Source organism: Cornus florida, unplaced genomic scaffold (assembly GCF_030987335.1).
Source record: "Cornus florida cultivar Cherokee Brave unplaced genomic scaffold, ASM3098733v1 CherokeeBrave_3.0.0_Hap2_Chr03, whole genome shotgun sequence".
NCBI classification, from domain to species: domain Eukaryota; kingdom Viridiplantae; phylum Streptophyta; class Magnoliopsida; order Cornales; family Cornaceae; genus Cornus; species Cornus florida.
This window is the reverse complement of record NW_026775573.1, coordinates 69,227,056-69,245,106: the sequence shown is the minus strand read 5'-3', so window position 1 is coordinate 69,245,106 and position 18,051 is coordinate 69,227,056. Positions and strand designations below refer to the sequence as shown.

The window sequence follows — 18,051 nt, the reverse complement described above, 5'->3', positions numbered from 1 at the left end:
TGTTTAGTCTGATCCCTCTGTTCGAGGGGTTGCCTAATTGGCAGTGGTGGATGAAACTTATCTTTGTTCTCCTGATATAGCCTCGCCAGAGTGATCTTCAGCGGAGTGATCAGCTCTTCCTCCCTGGACCTCTTTTCTGCCTTCCAGGAGGTCTGACGCTGCGGCTGAGCCTGCTTCTGCCTGATCTTTGCCTTGGACTTTTCCTCGGTCGACACAAGCGACGCTGTCCGAGCATTGGCTGCCTCCTCTTCTTCTAGGCGCACAAAGCCGTCGGCTCTTTCATTGAGTTCATCCATAGTCGTCGGCGTATTCACTACCAGACTAGTATGGAACGGAGTGCCACGTGTCATGGCTAACTTGAAGGCTTGAACCGCTGTAGAAGGGTGGCATTCGATCACCATACTCTTAGTGAGATTAAACCTGGTGAGAAAAGCCTGGAGACGTTCATCTTTGTGCTGTCTTATTGTGAATAGGCTTGAGATGTCCTTTGGCGGACACTTGTTCCCATAGTATTGGCTTATGAACCGATCGCACAGGTCTCGGAAGCTACCAATGGAGCTCCTAGGCAAGTTCTTGAACCAGCTGAGCGCCGGTCCAGCTAGGCTTGTAGGGAAACATTTGCACATTAAAGCGTCGTTTTCTGTATTCAGGGCCATTTTCAACTGGATATGGTACACATGATCGATCGGATCGGATCGGTTGTTCCGTCAAACAGAATAAAGACTGGCATAGCAAACTTCCTTGGATGCGGGGCATTCAGGATCTCGTCAGTGAATGGTGAATCAACCGTCCGAGCCGCGGATCGAAGTGCTTCATTCTCTCTTTGGCGCCCAGTGGTAGCCCTGTGAGCTACGGTTCTGCTCTCCGAACCACGATGAGTGATTGTAGCCATGGAGGGCCAGTAGGACGGATCGAACGACCGTTCCTCTATGAGCTCTCTTCGCCAAGGCGACGCAACTTGGCGGCGATCAACCTCTATCACCTCCTCTCGGTTGAACCTTTCCCGATGCGGATCGAAGGTCATGGCTTCGTTCTGTCTGATCTGCTCATGTCGCGGATTAACGTGAGTCGATCCTTCGTGATCCTCAACTCGACGAGCATTTGGCGGCAAATCATCCATCCTCCTTTCATCACGGTGGAGAGCTGACTGATTGTTCTCGTCCTGCTCGCCTTGATGCGCGATATTAGATTGAACACCTCCTTCACTGGCCGGAAGTGGACGCGAAACCGCGGGTATTTGCTGATGTTGCATTCCAGCTTTCAATTCTGCATTCTCTTTTTTGAGAGCCTCGATCAAGTTCATCAACTCCTCAAGCTTCGTTTGCTGGACAGCCTCCATCGGATTGGAGCTTTCACCTATCATTATTCCTGAACGGAGTAAAGGCATTAATCTCAAGTTTGTGAGTAGATCCGAGCTTCGTGAGTGGGAATTTTTCAGATCTGGTTTCGAATTCTCCGAATTATGCTCACGGTTGACGAGATCTGAATTGTCCGAATTCTAAATCCGTCAGATCCTGCCACAATCGAACAACTCGTTGTTGCGTAGATCTGAAGCCACTTCTGCCAAAGCAACAGGAATTAAAATTTCTCCAGAGTAGGTCACAATCGCTCAGATCTAGATCTAACTCCCAAAGATCGAGTTTTGTTCCCTCGGATTGGTCCGAATCCACGCGATATTAATCAATGATCAATCAATCTTCCACGATTCCCACAGACGGCGCCAATTGAAGATGCAAGAAATTCCTCCTCTCTTTCTCTCTCTAGAATTCTGGCATTTCAACTAAAAAATATCTCCCCTACCCTATTCATTACTTCTCCTATTTATAGATATTTACAAATGTCGATAGACTGCTGGATCTAGGCCCGTTCCTCTATGAGTTCTGGTCATCTTTGATGGGCTAATTCGCGTTCGGCCCATATGGCAGTGTCTTTCTATGGGCCTGACCCATCTGTACGGACCAGATGTCGCGTTTGCAAGTCATATCCGGCCCATGCCACTTCGGGCCTCCTCAATCATATTGTACACCAATCAGTATACAATATCAAAAAATCAAATTGTTACATGTTATATTCCTATGCGCCTTTCCTGGTTCCCATTTTTAACAAGCAAAAGAGAAATCAAGAATTTTGCAAAATGACAAAAGGTCTCCATTATTCTTTATATGTCAAGTTCCAATTCAGTAATTGAAAAAATTTAACCTCATTCATACATCCATACTGCAAATAGGAATACAGATACATTATAAAAGATTACACACAACTTAATAAGAAATTCACTTAAACAAATCTTTTCCTGAAAAAGTGAATTCAGGTGACAGTAAATCAAGATTCATTATTAACAAAATAATAATGTACAGTTGCTTTAAAATAGAAAGTTGTATCTTAAATCTTCAAATCAAATTGAACAACACTATTGTGGTAATTAATCTAAAAAAACTGAAATAAAAATTTAGGATTTATACAAATATAAGATTATTAGGCTCCAACACAACACTGTTGTGGTAATTAATACAAAAACCGAAAGAAAAATTTAGGGTTTCCACAAATATTGGTTTCCCTTCAAATATAAGCTCAAATCTAACAATATAGAAGAGTTTTATGCTCGTAAAACTGAAAGAAAAATTACGATTTTCAGGAAAAATCAATTTTTTTTTAAAAAAACCTCCAAAATCAAAGAATATTACACACCATCTATGGATTTCCAACAAAAAACACTAAACAAAATACAGAAAAACAGTCAATATGTTGAACTTAATCGAACAAAGTTAAACCAAATGGGTCAAACCTGGCTTCTTCTTTGACGAAAAGTGTAAAGAGCTTTAGATCGGTGGTGGTTTTAAGCAAAAAGGCTTGAATTGATCGAAGTTTTCAAGACTCAAGCACTATATAGTCGAATCACCCTAAATCGCCACAGAGAACATCGATGGAGGAGAGAGAAAGTTGGCGTCGCCTTTATACTTGTTGTAGAGTGTTATAAGTTTGGCCGAATTACTTCCTCCGCTACAGTGCATGAAGTGGGCCAAACAGTGCTGAAACAACTAAAAACACCATTTTGGTGTTTCAAGTTTTGGGCTTTTTTCTTAAAATGTTTTACAATGGTTCCAAACAAAACATAAAGAACCAAACATGCTTTGGACCACTTTTGAGCTACTGTAACAGACATGTAACAAAAACACATGAAGTAAAACATATACCAAACAGGGCTTTCCTTTTTGTATATAAAAGTCATAATAATAATTTTATATTAACTAAATTTTTTATTATTTTTTATTTTAAATGTAAGAAGGGCATTGTAGTATTCCGCCATTTTTCGTTCCTAACATAATTGTTTTATGAGTTATATACAAAGAGGTATGCTCTCTATCCTAATTAAATATAAAAAATTTAATTGAGCTCAGTTCGTGTGTAATAACAAAAATAAACACGAACTGAATGTTCAAGAGAGGAGCCCAAAATGTTGGAAACATCTCGACTCCTTTACAAAAAGAATTTAATTGGGAAACTGCAAAAAATTCATACTCTCGAACCCTCCAATTATCCATTATTTGTCAAACACGTGGCAACTTCGGAATCATCAAATGGTTGAGTCTATTTATTTTCTCTGTAGAAAACATAAATAATAATATCAGAAAAAGAAATACACCCATTATCATTGGCCTCCATTGAAGCACTAGTGCAGCACAGATAAAAAGAAGTCAGAGAGAAGAAAATACTATACTGGCCTTCCATTGTTGATATATGAGTACAACCATCCACATGATGTCTCTAGTCTCATCTCAGCAGAGCTTCCTAACCAACGCCCTCAGTACTTCAACCCACAAACCCAAAAGGAAAATTCTAAATATTCCTCTGAATACAGCAACTATTTCATGTAAATATCAACCACATGACCTCGATGATTTCTCCAGGTATAACAAACTCTCTCGATCACTTGGTATAATTTTTATTTCTTAATTTCAACTGGGTAATTTTCCTAATTTTGTCTTTTTTCTTTCTTCGCACTGATTTTACAGTCAAAATGAGAATCAATTGGGAAAGCTGGCAATTGTAACATTGGCAGCTGGTGTTTTGACACTGGGGTCAGTTGATCCCGCATCAGCTGCCAAGACAGGCGGTCGAGTGGGCGGTCAGGCCTTCCGGTCATCGGCTCCACGCTCCTCCTCCCCCTCCTCCCCGAGAATCAACAATTCAAGGTATTTTTACGAAACTATGCAGCTCACTCTATTCCTTAATTTAGCTAATTCACTTATTTGATCGCCCATCCTAGTTTTACAAATTTTGTGAACTAATGAAAATTAGCTAAAATAAGTTGCAACATATGGACTGAAAAGGCGTTCATACAGAGAACCAAGAACACCTAAATTGCTAATCAATAACAATTACCAATAATATCTAATTACTCTTTTAAATTTTCAGTTCTTTATTAGGTTTGTGAAAATAAAATATGAAAAAAAAGTTGCAACTTGGGAAACAGTCCCATCCTTTTCCATTTTCATGGCTTTGTTAGAGCTTCAAGCTTGTGGAACAAACCTTGTAGCTCTGTTTTCCTTCTCTACAGATTTTTCTTCCATAGAGACCCCCAAGAAGAGTTTTAGGTCTAGGCTTAATAATATTTCATTATTAGCTATTTCTTGTAGCCACCCAACCCCACCCCCACAAAGTAAGTATGAGAATGTAGGTATATATTAAGAAGGGCATAAATTACTAAAATACAAAAAGAACACCAAGCAATATGACACCAGCCTAGGGATTTTCCACTACTCTAACCATATTAAGGTGTCACCGGCCTAGGGATTTTCCACTACTCTAACCATATCAGTGCGCAAGCATTGTATCTTTGACTTGGTCACTCACTCGAGCCAACACGCTCCTACGCTTACTAGTGGCCTCTTGGCTTCAACACTCACACACTTAGTTCTTTGATTGGCAAATAGAAAAAATACTTGTATTGCTACTCTATTCGAAGAATGCTTTGTACAAGGCTAGTTTCTCACTCTATTCTCAACTCTACACTCACTTTGTAGGACTTGACGGTTACAAATGAGGCTCCTACCCTATTTACAGGCATCTGCCTCCCGAATGCACGACTATGATGCATTACAATCAATGATTAATAAGATACTCACTCAGATTTAGCCAAATATCACATTGAAATAAATTTCGAAAATTACTATCACTCACATTACAAACATTTGGTTTGTTTTTTACTTACACCCCAAATGTCACTTTTCAATGATGTCAGTGCCCTTTTTGCATGTAAAATGACATTGCTACCCACTCTCTGTTGACTTACAAAAGGTTGAAATGACTTGGATACCCTTTGACTTTGATTATATAAATTTAAAAATATTATATATATATATATATATTGCATCATGTAAAGACCAATTCCACAAATTCCTACACTTAAATATCACCAACCCTAGCCGGCTCTTCTTTCTCCTCTTCTTCTTCTTCTCTCTCAGCTCCCTCTCTTATCTTCACTTCCTATAGTTGCCACCACCAAACCATACACATACACACACACCCACACAAAGCCACAAAGCTTTGTCGTTGTTGATCACCACAGTCGGTGATCCCATTCACATAACCTAAACTGACAACCAAATTCTTCGACGAATGCTCCATCAATTGAAGGGGAATTGACACAACTGGGTGCAACCGATTTTAAAAGCTTGAGACAATTTGAAACATAATTAAATCATCAATGATTTTGGTTCGGTGAGGCGTCGATGTGTAAGAAAGAATTTGATTGCGAATGCACTAAAACAAATTTTTTTAAAAAAAGATGCATGCAAGTTGTCGCTGACAACGAGCATGCTTACGAGCGGGCGACTGCTAGTCACCTTTACGACGACCAACAGTCGCTGGAATCGGTCGACGGTCAGTGATCATAACAACTGGTGGGTCGCAATTGCGACCCACACCTAGGTTCGAACTCTGCGACCAAAGGGGTCTTTGCCATGTTTAGTGGCGACCGTGGGGGTCGTAAGAGCAACCAAGGGTCATGGTCATGGACGACGATGACCGCTGTTGAAGGTCTCTAAATAGTGACCTATGCTCACTATTTCAGAAGAGCAACCAAGTTTGGTTACTGCTTTTGGGCAGTGACTGGTCAGCATGAGAATGGCAGCGACTTGCTCTCCGCCATACCTGCTGCAGGTCACCGTCGGCAGCTATCTTCCTCTCCTACATCTTTTGCGAGGTCAGTGACCTCTCTTTTTCCTCCTTCCCTCCATCAAGTCCCTCTTCCTCACTCGAGCTTGACAGCATCGCCCCTATTGTAAAGCGTAAAACGGAAGTGAAGAGATAAATAAAACAAGTAGAACACACAGATATTACATGGTTCAGTCACTAGGGCCTACATTTACAGCACAAAGAGCCCAAAAGGGTACATCACTTTTATAATACTCTCTCAATTAATATACAATACAATGGTGGAGGCTCTTTCATATAGGAGAAAAAATTATGAGAATGGAAAGAATTGGAAAAAATAGGAAATAAGGAGAATTTTTTTCCATTGATTATTCTAGTAACACCAAATCTTCAATAATATAAAACAATATCAATTACTGAAAGATTTTCCTCCATTGATTCCTCCATTAAATCTTCAATATTTCCCCTCAAGTTGGAGCATGAATGCCCAACTTGCCATTGAGATAACGAGTAACAACAAGTGTGAATAATGAAGAGAGAAGAGAGAAGATGAAGAATAATGGTACCGAACACACTGACAGTCCAAACAAGTCAACAAAAAACTGCCGGAGACACGGCAACGGCGAGGACAATGCTATCGAATACACCGGCAGCCCGAACAATTCGATAAAAACTATCAGAGATACAACAAAGACAAAGACAATGTTACCGAACACACAGGCAGCCCAAACAAGTCAATAAAAACTGCCGGAGATACGGCAAAGGCGAAGAACATTATTGTCGAACAAACCGGCAGTCCAAATAAGTCACAAATAACACTGAGAAACCCTTAGCAACATTTCAGATGCTAAGGGAATACCTCAGAATAGGGGTCTGAACCTAGGAAGATAACTTAGGTTCTGACTCCATGTTGTAAAGCATAAAATGGAAGTGAAGAGATAAATAAAATAAGTAGAATACACATATATTATGTGGTTCAGCCATTAGGACCTATATCCATGGCACAAAGAGTCCAAAGGGCTACATCACTTTTATAATACTCTCTCATTTCATATACAATACAATGGCGGATGCTCCTTTATATAAGAGAAGAAATTATGAGAATAGAAAGAATTAGAAAATAGGAAACACAGGATTTTTTCCATTGATTCCTCTAGTAACACCAAATATTCATTGATAGGAAACAACGTCAATTACTAAAAGATTTTCCTCCATTAAATCTTCAATAGTCCCTAAAGACAAGACCTCCCTCTACCAATATGCTAATGTTTGCAAAACCACCATCACCATTCATATTCTCGAGCAGAATTGTTAAGAGAGAGAGAGAAAGAGAGAGATGAGGAGTGTGGTTGGTGGGAGTAATAAATGAGGGGTAAAATAGCCATTTTAGTTAATTGATAGTTTGGAATAAATTGTATTAAAAAATTAGGGGCAGAATTATATTTTCACACAATTTTAACACTGTCAGTGACGGAAAAGTAAAATTGGACCTAAGTAATAGTAATTTTTGAAAGTTATTTTAATGTGATATTTAGCCAAACCTGAGGGGGTGTCAGTGTAATTAACCCTATTTTTAAAACTTTGATAAGTAAGAATTGTATTAAAAGCGTTCAAAAGGGGAACGAATCCCTCATAAGCTATGTAAGGCCTCCGAGAGTCCAAAAATCAACAGGTTCGTCCAAGGATTTCCAATTTCTCCCTAAAACCTAACAAAAAAGGATACTTATAATAGATAATTTCTACGACCCAATAGGATTCTCCTTTCCTTCAAAGTATCTCCTATTTCTTTCAATCCAAAGACACCATCAGATGCACAAAGGCGTAACCCTCCAAAAGTCACGAGCTTGGCCCCCCACTATACAATCTCTCCAAGCCTTTGGAAGACCTGGGCATAACCAACTGATCCCCAAACAAGCCGAACAACAAATTTCAGCAATCCCGAGCCTCTAAACATTACAGCACTCCACGCAACTTTGGAAGAATCTAGAAGCTAATTCTCTATACTTGCCAAGCAAACGCCATGCAGAGTATTCTTTGGCGTTCGTGAGTCTATAGGTGGCAATTTCCTCCGCCCCGACGGGTTCCCACCCTGCCCCCGCTCCTAATGAGATTGATTTGGTAACCCCTGAATGGGAGGAGGGGCGGTTATGGTAATTTTATGTAAAACCCGACTTGGGTTCGGGGCGGGGTCAGATTTAGTGTTGACCCCGCCCCAATTATATATACAGACCTTTAAATTACATTAATGCCCTTACTTTTTTTAAATATTTATATACTAGTCCCTCCTATATATATATATATATATATATATATATATTATATGCTAGAGTTTCAAGAGTTAAGACTCTCACAGATGACTCTTTAGACTTCAGAGTTAAATTGAGAAACATTTAGAGAGACTCACAAACCCTAGCCCACTGCAATTGCCAGTCTGCCGCTGCTCTAGAGAGAAGACTAAGAGACGTCGTTCGACCTAATGGAGATTTAAATTTGCGACGTCGTCCGACCATTAGAAATCTAAAGCTACGACATCGTCCGCACTCACTCCTTACTCGTCACGAGGTAGAGTTTAGATAAACAGGTCTCGAACCCCCGCCCCGTTGCCACCCGTATGTGTGTCACCTGCATGGCGCAACTTCCTTTGGTGGGGCGTGACAAAGGGTTGTAAAACATCTTGACTTCTAGCTCATCATCCTTGGTGACTATAAAGTCCCAACTCCCTACTTGAAAGTTAAGGATGCATTTGGATGAAATGTAGTATTGTTGAAGCAATGAGAAAAGAAGGGATAGCCATCAAATTTCTCGTTATGCTCTCCACAAAAAACAAATCTAATATTGTATAATATCCGACTTGTGAATATTATCTTGGGTGCTTAATTTGTGAAGAAATAAACTAATAACTAAGGTCAGCGCTTTGAGATTGAGGGGTGTCTTCAATCGCGTTCATCGGTGGTTGTCAGAACCTGGATTCAGCTCTCGTTACCAGTGAGTTTGTGGATTCTAGGATGAGTAGTGGTATTCCTTGTCTGGAAGCTTGATATTGAGAAAGCTTACAATCATGTTATTTGGAGCATTTTGCTCCATATGTCTGAGAGGCTAGGCTTCGGGGAGAGATGGAGGAGGTGGATTGATTCCTGTATCTCATTTGTGAGATTCTCGGTTCTGATGAATGGATCTCTGATTGGTTTCTTTGGCAGTTCTTGGGGCTTGAGACAGGGGATCCTCTTTATCCTTTTTTGTTCATCATTTTTCATGGAGGCTCTCAGTTGTATTAGTACTGATGAGGAGGGTTGTGGATATAGGATTTATTACGGGCTTCAGGGTGGGTTGAGATGTGGATCATCAGCTGGAGATTTCCCTTTTGCTGTTTGTAGTGATACTTTGGTTTTTTGTGCACCGATGTGTCCCAGCTGAGATACTTGAGGTGTGTTTTGGTTTTCTTTCAGGTGATCTGAAAGTAAATATGGGAAAGATTGTGTTAGTCCTTGTAGGGGAGGTTCAAGACATTGCCTCTCTTGCTGCGGTTCTTAGGTGGGGGGCCGACTCTTTTCCTTTTTCTTATTTGGGATTGCCTTTGGGATCTCCATCAAGGAGGGTAGGGGGTTCGGACCTGTGCTAGAGTGGTTTCAGATAAGACTTGCCGGGTGGAAGAAGGAGTACCTTTCGAAGGGTGGGAAAGTCATCCTTATGAAGAGCACGCTGTCGTGTCTACCTACATACTTCTCTCATTTTCATTCATTTTTTCATCCCTCTAACCAAATGGAGCATTAGTGTCCAACAATTTCAGTTTCTTTGGAGTTACCATCAACACTAATTTACGTCAAAGGAATCACCTCATTCTGCGCATAGCTTCTCCTCCAAAAATGACTTCTCTAGTCGGGGGAGCACATTGGATATTTACCTAAACCAATAGGCCCTTGAGTAGACTGGAAATGAAAGTCTCTTTCTCGCATCCATTCTTCATTACATTGTAGGAACAAAACTATCGGATGCATCGATATGAAAATATTTGGTACATGAAGCCGTGATCGGATAGATATAGATTTCAATACTTAAATTTTATATATATAGATATATATTAACCTTGATCTGGAATCAAAGAAAGATTTTGAAAACGGTTCTTATGTTGTAACTTGAAATAAATGTTTCTTTGTGGAGGAACAGAATAACAATTTATTCCTATGGAACATCTAGGAAGATGAAGATTTAATCAAAAATATCAACAAATTCTTGCGGAGTCCAAAAAAATGAAATAAAAAAGGAATTATTCTAATTTCATCTCTATCTAATTTTATTATTAGAATAGCAGATATGGTCATGATTTTTGCAAGTTCCTTATTAAAGGTAGTTCCCACAAAGGACCGGATAAATTATTAGTCCTAAAAACACAAGTTATAATTTTAAAAGATTAGAATCACCAAAAACTATTTGGCATATCTTAGAAAGGAGAAACGTTCTATTAATCCGTAAATTACATTATTTTATAAAAAAAATTCATTGCTCCCGAGCCAGATGGAGCATGCATGAAGGAGTCCGATGCTTTTTGTATTCTTGAACCATAGACCTCGCTTGTGAAGTAAATCATCACACCTACGGTTCAATCAATTGGGAGAGAATTAACATATAGGAAGAAATTTCTAGAAGTCTTTTTAAGTGTGCACAGTCCGCTGAATCAATAGTGATTAAACGCCTTTTTCTCTTGCTCTAGAGCACGCTAAGAATATGACTGATTTGCTGTTCTGATCACTTTGATGAAGTCAATGGTGACGCTCAATATCAACAATCAAAAGAGAACACACACAACAATGATTTTTTTTTTTAACAATTCTTTTAGAATTTTCTCTTGAAAAAGCTCTTAATAAACGATTGCTATAGAACAATGTTTCTCGGAGATTAAATAGAAGTTGGGAAGTATATCTGACAGGAACCAAAGTCCTATTTGCATAGGACAAATTGGACCGGTGCAAGCAGTGTTGGACCAACGCAACAATCCTCTGGACACAGGTGCACAAGTGCATGTCAAAAGTTAAATCAGTGCAACTACTATCTCCTTGTTGTAAAATCAATTCAAGGTAGTAGCGGGATCAGTTGATGTAGGACGATTTTATTAGGTTTTATATTATTTTTATTTTTTATAATTTTTAGGAAGTTTAATTTTAAATTTTTAATTATCCTTCTACAATTAGTTTCTTTATATTTTTTAGTTTACTTTAGGATTTTCTTTTATCATAAATATGCTCATAATTAAAACATTTTATCAATAATATTTCAGAATTCTTTATGAATTTTCTTTTAATTTGTGGATTCAAACTATCATATCTTGTAGATTCAAGATAACCCTTGTTGTTTGGTACGTCATCAGTGAATACATATAGCTTCCCTGGTGCAAGACCTAACAGTATTGATTTTTATGATTTGAATGGCCCCATGGACTAGTGGCAGGAAGTGCGCATTGTCCAATGACATCTTTAAAATAATTTTTGAACTTCTAATACCCAATTGACACTTTCGTTACAACCACAACCACCTTGATCTTGAAGCTCTCATAAAAGACTCAAAGCAAATTACAACTTGAATATATGATTTTGCTTTGCAACTTGCCAACACATTAATTTACTTAAAATGAGCCTGAAAAGGGGCAAATATTTTTGCATGTATGCTTATGGTGATTGCGAAAAGTTGTTCGATGGCGGGGTTTAAGATCAGAATAAATTCATCTTGTAAAGTATTCTGATTTGTGGGTCATATGCACTTTTACGTATGTTGGCTCTTGAATGGCCCCATTGCGGCTGAATGTTGGCAAAGCTTTTCATTGTGTGTGGAAAAATTACTATATAATCTAAATATAGTAATTTTTCCATGTCTCATTTTCCTCTGCCGCACCTTTAAGTTATATATATTCCGTATATATTGAGTTTTTCTATTTATATGATAGGGTTTTTTATTTTTTATTTTTTATTTTTGTTTTTTAAGTAGAAGAATCAAATTGTTCCACATTTTCTTATAATAAATAAATTTAATTGTTTGGGCAGGACCAATGTCTATATCAATCCACCATTGGCCCCACCTCTAGTAGGTGGGTATGGTTATGGGTTCGGTGTACCATTCTATGGAGGAGGTGGGTATGGTTATGGGTTCGGTCCTAGCGTTGCTATTGGCATTGGAGGTGGATTTGAAATCTTTGCTCTATTCATACTTTTTGGTGCAGTTGCTGCTGTCATTAGAAGATTCCGAGAAGAAGAAGATGATTACTAGTCTAGTACCATGTACCAACCAAACTTGTTTATACATACATGCATGTATCACATACCATATGAATTAGTGGTGTTGTTCATAAGGCTACTAAACATTTGAAGCTCTCCTAGGAATTCTATTCTAAATTATCATTGTAATATTTCCCCCCTTTGAAATAAGAGGACAATCTACTCAAAAACACGTACCGTAGCTAAACATTTGGGGTTGGTTAGGTCATACCTCGTAATCCATGCTTTTGATTACAACTAACTAGTGGTGTCCGTTCAACTTCCATTATGATATAGCACTTCTTCAGTATGAGAGACACTGGTAGGAGTTTCTATCACAGTAATTGACCTAATACTACTATGATATGGACGGGTGGAGTCACAATTTGAAAATAGAAAGGGCTAAAGAAAAAATTCAAGTCGAGAATTTAGTGGGAAAAAAAAAAAATTCAAGCAAAGAAAATGAAAACACCAAAAACAATATAACATCGTGCCAAACAGTTCCTAGGTCTGTTTCAATCTTCTAGTTCTAATTTGTTTGTAGGTTTGTTTTCTGGGTTGGGCCATTTATCATTTATGTTTTTATTATGGATTGGACAGTTTGGACTGGGCTGGGCTGGACTATGGCTAATGGTAATAGTGGTACTAATTATTTATTTATTTATTTTTGGACATGGGCTATAGCTTAGGTTAGTCCACAGGGAGCTCCGCCCCTAGATATGGAGTACCACAATAGTGACCCTAGATATGGAGTACCACAATAGTGACGGCTATTGACGTAAGCGGAAGCGATAAATTCGTTTACGAGAAATAAGTTACCTTGAATTCACAAGGTAGGTGTTTTGAATCCCCAAAACGAAAAAAAAAAATCAGAAAAATTTAATATATTATTTGATAATTGAATGAATAAAAAGTTAATTGTGTACTTGACAATACACGTATTTATAATAAAAGAAAACTTAACACTAGAAGAAAATTAAAAACATAAAGAAACCTAATGGTAAAAGAAAAATAATTCTTAAAAGAAACTAATTAAAACTAAACTTCCTATAAAAATATAAAATAAAATAACTAAGAAATATAAATAAAAAGAATTACTAGATATGAAGAAATTGTCCTACATCAATCCCCTTCACTTCAAGAAAAACTTGTCCTCGAGTTTCGTTACATATCATATATGAGTATGAGCAAAATTCGATACCATTGATGATTTGATCTTGGTGCTTCATAAACTTGTTTCTTAGTTATCCATACCAATTATGATAGATTTTCAATCTCATTTGGCAATTCAAAAGGAAAGAAATTATTTGAAATATATCTAATTTCATGAGGCATGACAATAAAGAAATTCTTTAGCTCTACTTCAATAGGCTAGCAGAGCGAAAGAATAGACAAATTATGGAAATAGTTCAGGCCTCCCTCTTTGGCATGAATATGCCGAAGTTGTATTGGGGTGAGGCAGTGAAATCGACTTCCTATTTAATCAACCGAAAACCATTTAGTATGATAGAGTTTCAAACTCCCCAACAAAATATGCAATCATTGTTGATGTACGGTCTATGTTCACGTGCCTAAAGTCCTGCAGGGTAAAATTGATCTATGTGCGAAACGATGTGTCTTTGTAGGTTACACGGAGTTTCAGAAGGGGCATCGGTATTATAATCCTCAAACTCAGAAGTTACATGTGACCATGGATGCTTTGTTTAGAGAATTGGAACCATACTACTCAAGGGGAGTTTCTGGGTCTTCCCTCCTAGGGGAGAGTCATAGTGAAAAGAATAAAGATGGTGGGACGGAATTGTTCGAATTGGAGGAAAATGGGGGATGTTTTGAAGTTTTTGAGGAAACAGGTCTGAGCGTTGCGGTGCCGGCTAGTAAAGGCTGCGGTGTTGACCCGGAATTATGCACAAATCCGTGTTTTTCTAGCAATGACCCCCCTTCATTTCCAAAGTTGCCCACGTCTACACCATTAACTGAAGGATCAACCCAGAATGTTCTTCCTCAGGTAACCTCGAATCCTATTCTTGATGAACCTAATGAATTTCCTGTCCATCAAAAGATGTACCAGTAAATATCCACAGAGGTCAAATAGGAGAGTACTGAAGAAACAATATGAACTTGATCCCAAAACTAAAACTAAGTACCCAATTATTAATTATGTTTCCCCCTATAGGTTGTCAGAATCGTATACATTTTCTATTAATCAATTATCCACTGTGTCTATTCCTAGTAGTGTGCAGGATGCATTGGCAGATCCAAAGTGGACCAGGGCATTGAATGATGAAATGGAGGCTCTTTAGAAGAATAACACTTGGGAACTTTGTCTATTACCTAAAGGGAAGAAGTTGATTGGGTGTAGATGGGTGTTCATAGGGAAACTCGAGGTTGATGGCAATATTGATAGGTATAAAGCAAGGTTAGTTGCGAAGGGATATACACAGAAGTACGAAGTGGATTATCAAGAGACTTTTGTTCCGGTTTCCAAAATTAATACCATCCGCATTTTTATATCCATAGCAGCAAATCAAGATTGGCCTTTACAACAATTTGACATCAAGAATGCTTTCCTCAATGGAGATTTAGAGGAAGAAGTCTATATGGAGTTACCCCTTGGAGCTAAATGCAAATCCTCGTGTAGAATTAAAGTATGTAAATTGAAGAAGGCGTTGTATGGTCTGAAGCAGTCACCCCCCGCTTGGTTCGGAAGGTTCTTCTCCACAATGAAGGAATTTGGCTATAAACAAAGTAATTCGAATCATACTTTGTTTATAAAACACAAAGAGGGGAAATTAACGACATTGATTGTATATGTAGATGATATGGTCTTGATAGGAGATGATCCAGGTGAGAGAAAAGCGTTACAAGAGTACCTGGTAGCAAAATTTGAAATGAAAGATCTCGGCCAACTCAAGTACTTCTTAGGAATTGAGGTCTCAAGGTCGAAGGCTGGAATTTCCCTATCATAATGGAAATATATGCTAGATCTTTTAACTGAGACTGGAATGTTAGCCTGCAAACCTGCAGAGACACCTCTAGGGATGAATCACAAGCTTGGAGAGTCTGTGGCTCAGGTCCCAACTGACAATGGATGTTATCAACAGTTAGTTGGGAGACTAATTTATTTGTCACACACAAGGCCGAACATAACCTATGCAGTAAGTGTGGTGAGCCGGTTCATGCATGAACCGAGTGAAGAACATATGAATGCAGTGTATCGGATCTTAAAGTGTTTGAAGAATGCACTAGGAAAAGGATTGCTATTCTCTAAGAATGGGGTCTATGGAATTAAAGGATATACAGATTCTATTTGGGTAGGGAGTCAGACTGATAAGAGGTCCACATTGGGTTACTTTGCTTTTGTGGAAGGTAATCTTGTCACTTGGAGAAGCACAAAAGCAGAAGGTGGTTTCTAGATCAAGTGCGGAAGCTGAATTCTGAGGTATGGCTCATGGTGTGTGCGAATTGCAATTTCAAAGTTGAAATCTTGTTGTGTACAAGATTTGGGGATTGATTATGAGAAACCGATGAGTTTACATTGTGATAATAAGGCAGCCATTGAAATTGCACATAGTTCGGTTCAACATGACCATACAAAACATCTTAAAGTTGATCGTCATTTTATTAAAGAGAATCTTGATTGAAAAGTCATACAATTTTCGTTTATTCGATCTGAAGATCAGTTGGCTGACGTACCCACGAAGGCAGTCTCAAGAAGGGCGTTCCATGGTGTAATTAGCAAGTTTAACATGATAGATATCTATGCTCCAATTTTAAGGGGAGTGTCAGCGTGAATTGTATTTCCTAATGTATTTATGTAAATTCTCCTAAATTGATTTGGTAATTAATTAGGATAATAGAATATATTATTACTGTATTGTGCAATATATATTCTAACCATGTATAAGTTTACCGTATAGGATTTAGTTTTTTCACTCTCCACGCATCAGCGTCACCTGTATAAACCCTGTGTATATCTAATACATTAAAATATACAATTACTCTATCTCTTGTTTCTAACAGTTTTTATTGGTGAGAGATGGCAATATCCATTGAGAAAAGAAACATCTTCACGTATTGACTCTTCCCTAATTGGATACTTTGCCTATGTTGTAATAAGCCGCGCATAAGATAGAAGGAATTGGTGCTGGCATCATCCTGCTGTTTTGGTTGTGAACATTCTTGATGAGGTTGTGAACAGTAAGGCTCAAAATCTTATTATTTGGCATTTAGTTTGAACTGAAATGTGTATTTTTTTGCACTCTCCTTTTGAATTGAGAATATCAAGAGAATAATGAGTTCAAATGGAAAATGAGAACACGTCATAAAAGAAAGTGCAAGTACAAAGCTCTCCATTCAATTTACAATGCATTCTAATAGAGTTATTTTCGTCGATTCTTCTTCAGAGAAGGGTTAAAAATAAGAAAAGAGAATGACAGTATCGTGTTGCTGCTCTTCCCCTCTTAATTTATATTTGGATGTATAAGTAAAATAGTACTGCTATTCCACTCGACTACACAAAAACCGACATCATTCATACCACTGTCCTGCGTGGAGTGAGAGAGAGCCATAAGTGAATCCGTTGCCGGAAAACCCCACATTCAGTCAAGATTCCGTTGAAATTTGCTCAGCCACCAACTTCTTCATACACAAACGATACTCATTGTCTTTGCCACCAGCATACATCTGTTAAGTTGTCTTCTATCATAGCTAACTTCATACCCATGTTAAAGCCTACAGCCATGGAACCCACTTCAAATCTCTCTCCTCTTTCTCTATCATTTTTTTTTTTTTTTTTTTTGGGTGAAAATCATATTAGCCATATACGATATTAGTTGAAAACAATAGAGAAAGAAAGGAAAAGAATAAGAGAAAAGAAGGGATCATTCGAGTCACTGTATTTCATAGAGAGAATTATAGATTCGCTGATATACTGAGAGAGATGAAGAAGAGAAAGATAAAAGGTATTTTTGTTCAAAAAGAATTAATTTAACATTCCAGAGAGTACTAATAACTTATTGCCATGTAAAGTAAGTTTTTTAATTGATAGTTACTTGATGTCAAAAATATCATTTTTCATAAGTAAAATCAAGCCTTTGATAAATTATAAATTATAATGGTTATGGCATGTATGAAAAGTATAGTAGAAATGGGCTTGCCCTTCTACTGCTGTACAACACATTGTATTGTGCGAAAGGATTCATCTTAATATAAACACAGAATAATTAATTGGTCTCGTTTCAAGTCTAATTAATAGAGTGATCTGTTCTTGAAACGAGTGTGTCTATATTCGTATTTCCCTCTTTTTAATTTGTCACAAAGAAAAATATAATAAAATTGTTGATCTCACCACCCTAGACTCACCATATTATTGTAAAGTGATAGTAATAAATGATATAAACGAGGATGGGAATGAGAATGACATATCGGGCGGCTCAATATAATTTGTGGCCTTAGACGAAACAAATAAAGTGACTTTTTATGTTAGTAATATTGTCATAAGATGTTTTATAATTTTTAAATTTGGCAGTAAAATTTTTTCAATCTCTAATAACCTGCAACAAAAAAACAAAACACTATATCCAAATCTTTTTAATACATCGGTCATAATATCTAATTGAAAAATATCTAGAGTTTTCATTCTTAGAGTAATTAA

General features: G+C 37.8%; 2 protein-coding genes across 3 annotated transcripts; both read left to right on the top strand.

The window, feature by feature from the left end:
* The first annotated feature begins 3,618 nt into the window (after positions 1–3,618).
* Positions 3,619–12,589, top strand: LOC132300726 (uncharacterized). 2 transcript variants are annotated; one of them, XM_059797935.1, is made up of 4 exons: positions 3,619–3,908; positions 4,014–4,193; positions 11,104–11,228; positions 12,189–12,373. In XM_059797935.1, the coding sequence occupies exons 1-4, from the start codon at positions 3,739–3,741 to the stop codon at positions 12,227–12,229; spliced, it is 516 nt and encodes a 171-aa protein (XP_059653918.1). In that variant the 5' UTR covers positions 3,619–3,738; the 3' UTR covers positions 12,230–12,373. The 2 variants fall into 2 exon arrangements, with proteins under 2 accessions (XP_059653918.1, XP_059653917.1); XM_059797934.1 differs by lacking the exon at positions 11,104–11,228 and having other exon boundaries at positions 3,625–3,908; positions 12,189–12,589.
* Positions 12,590–15,373: 2,784 nt separating this feature from the next.
* Positions 15,374–15,811, top strand: LOC132301718 (uncharacterized mitochondrial protein AtMg00810-like). The gene has a single exon (XM_059798947.1). The coding sequence runs from the start codon at positions 15,374–15,376 to the stop codon at positions 15,809–15,811; it is 438 nt and encodes a 145-aa protein (XP_059654930.1).
* The last annotated feature ends 2,240 nt before the right edge of the window (positions 15,812–18,051 follow it).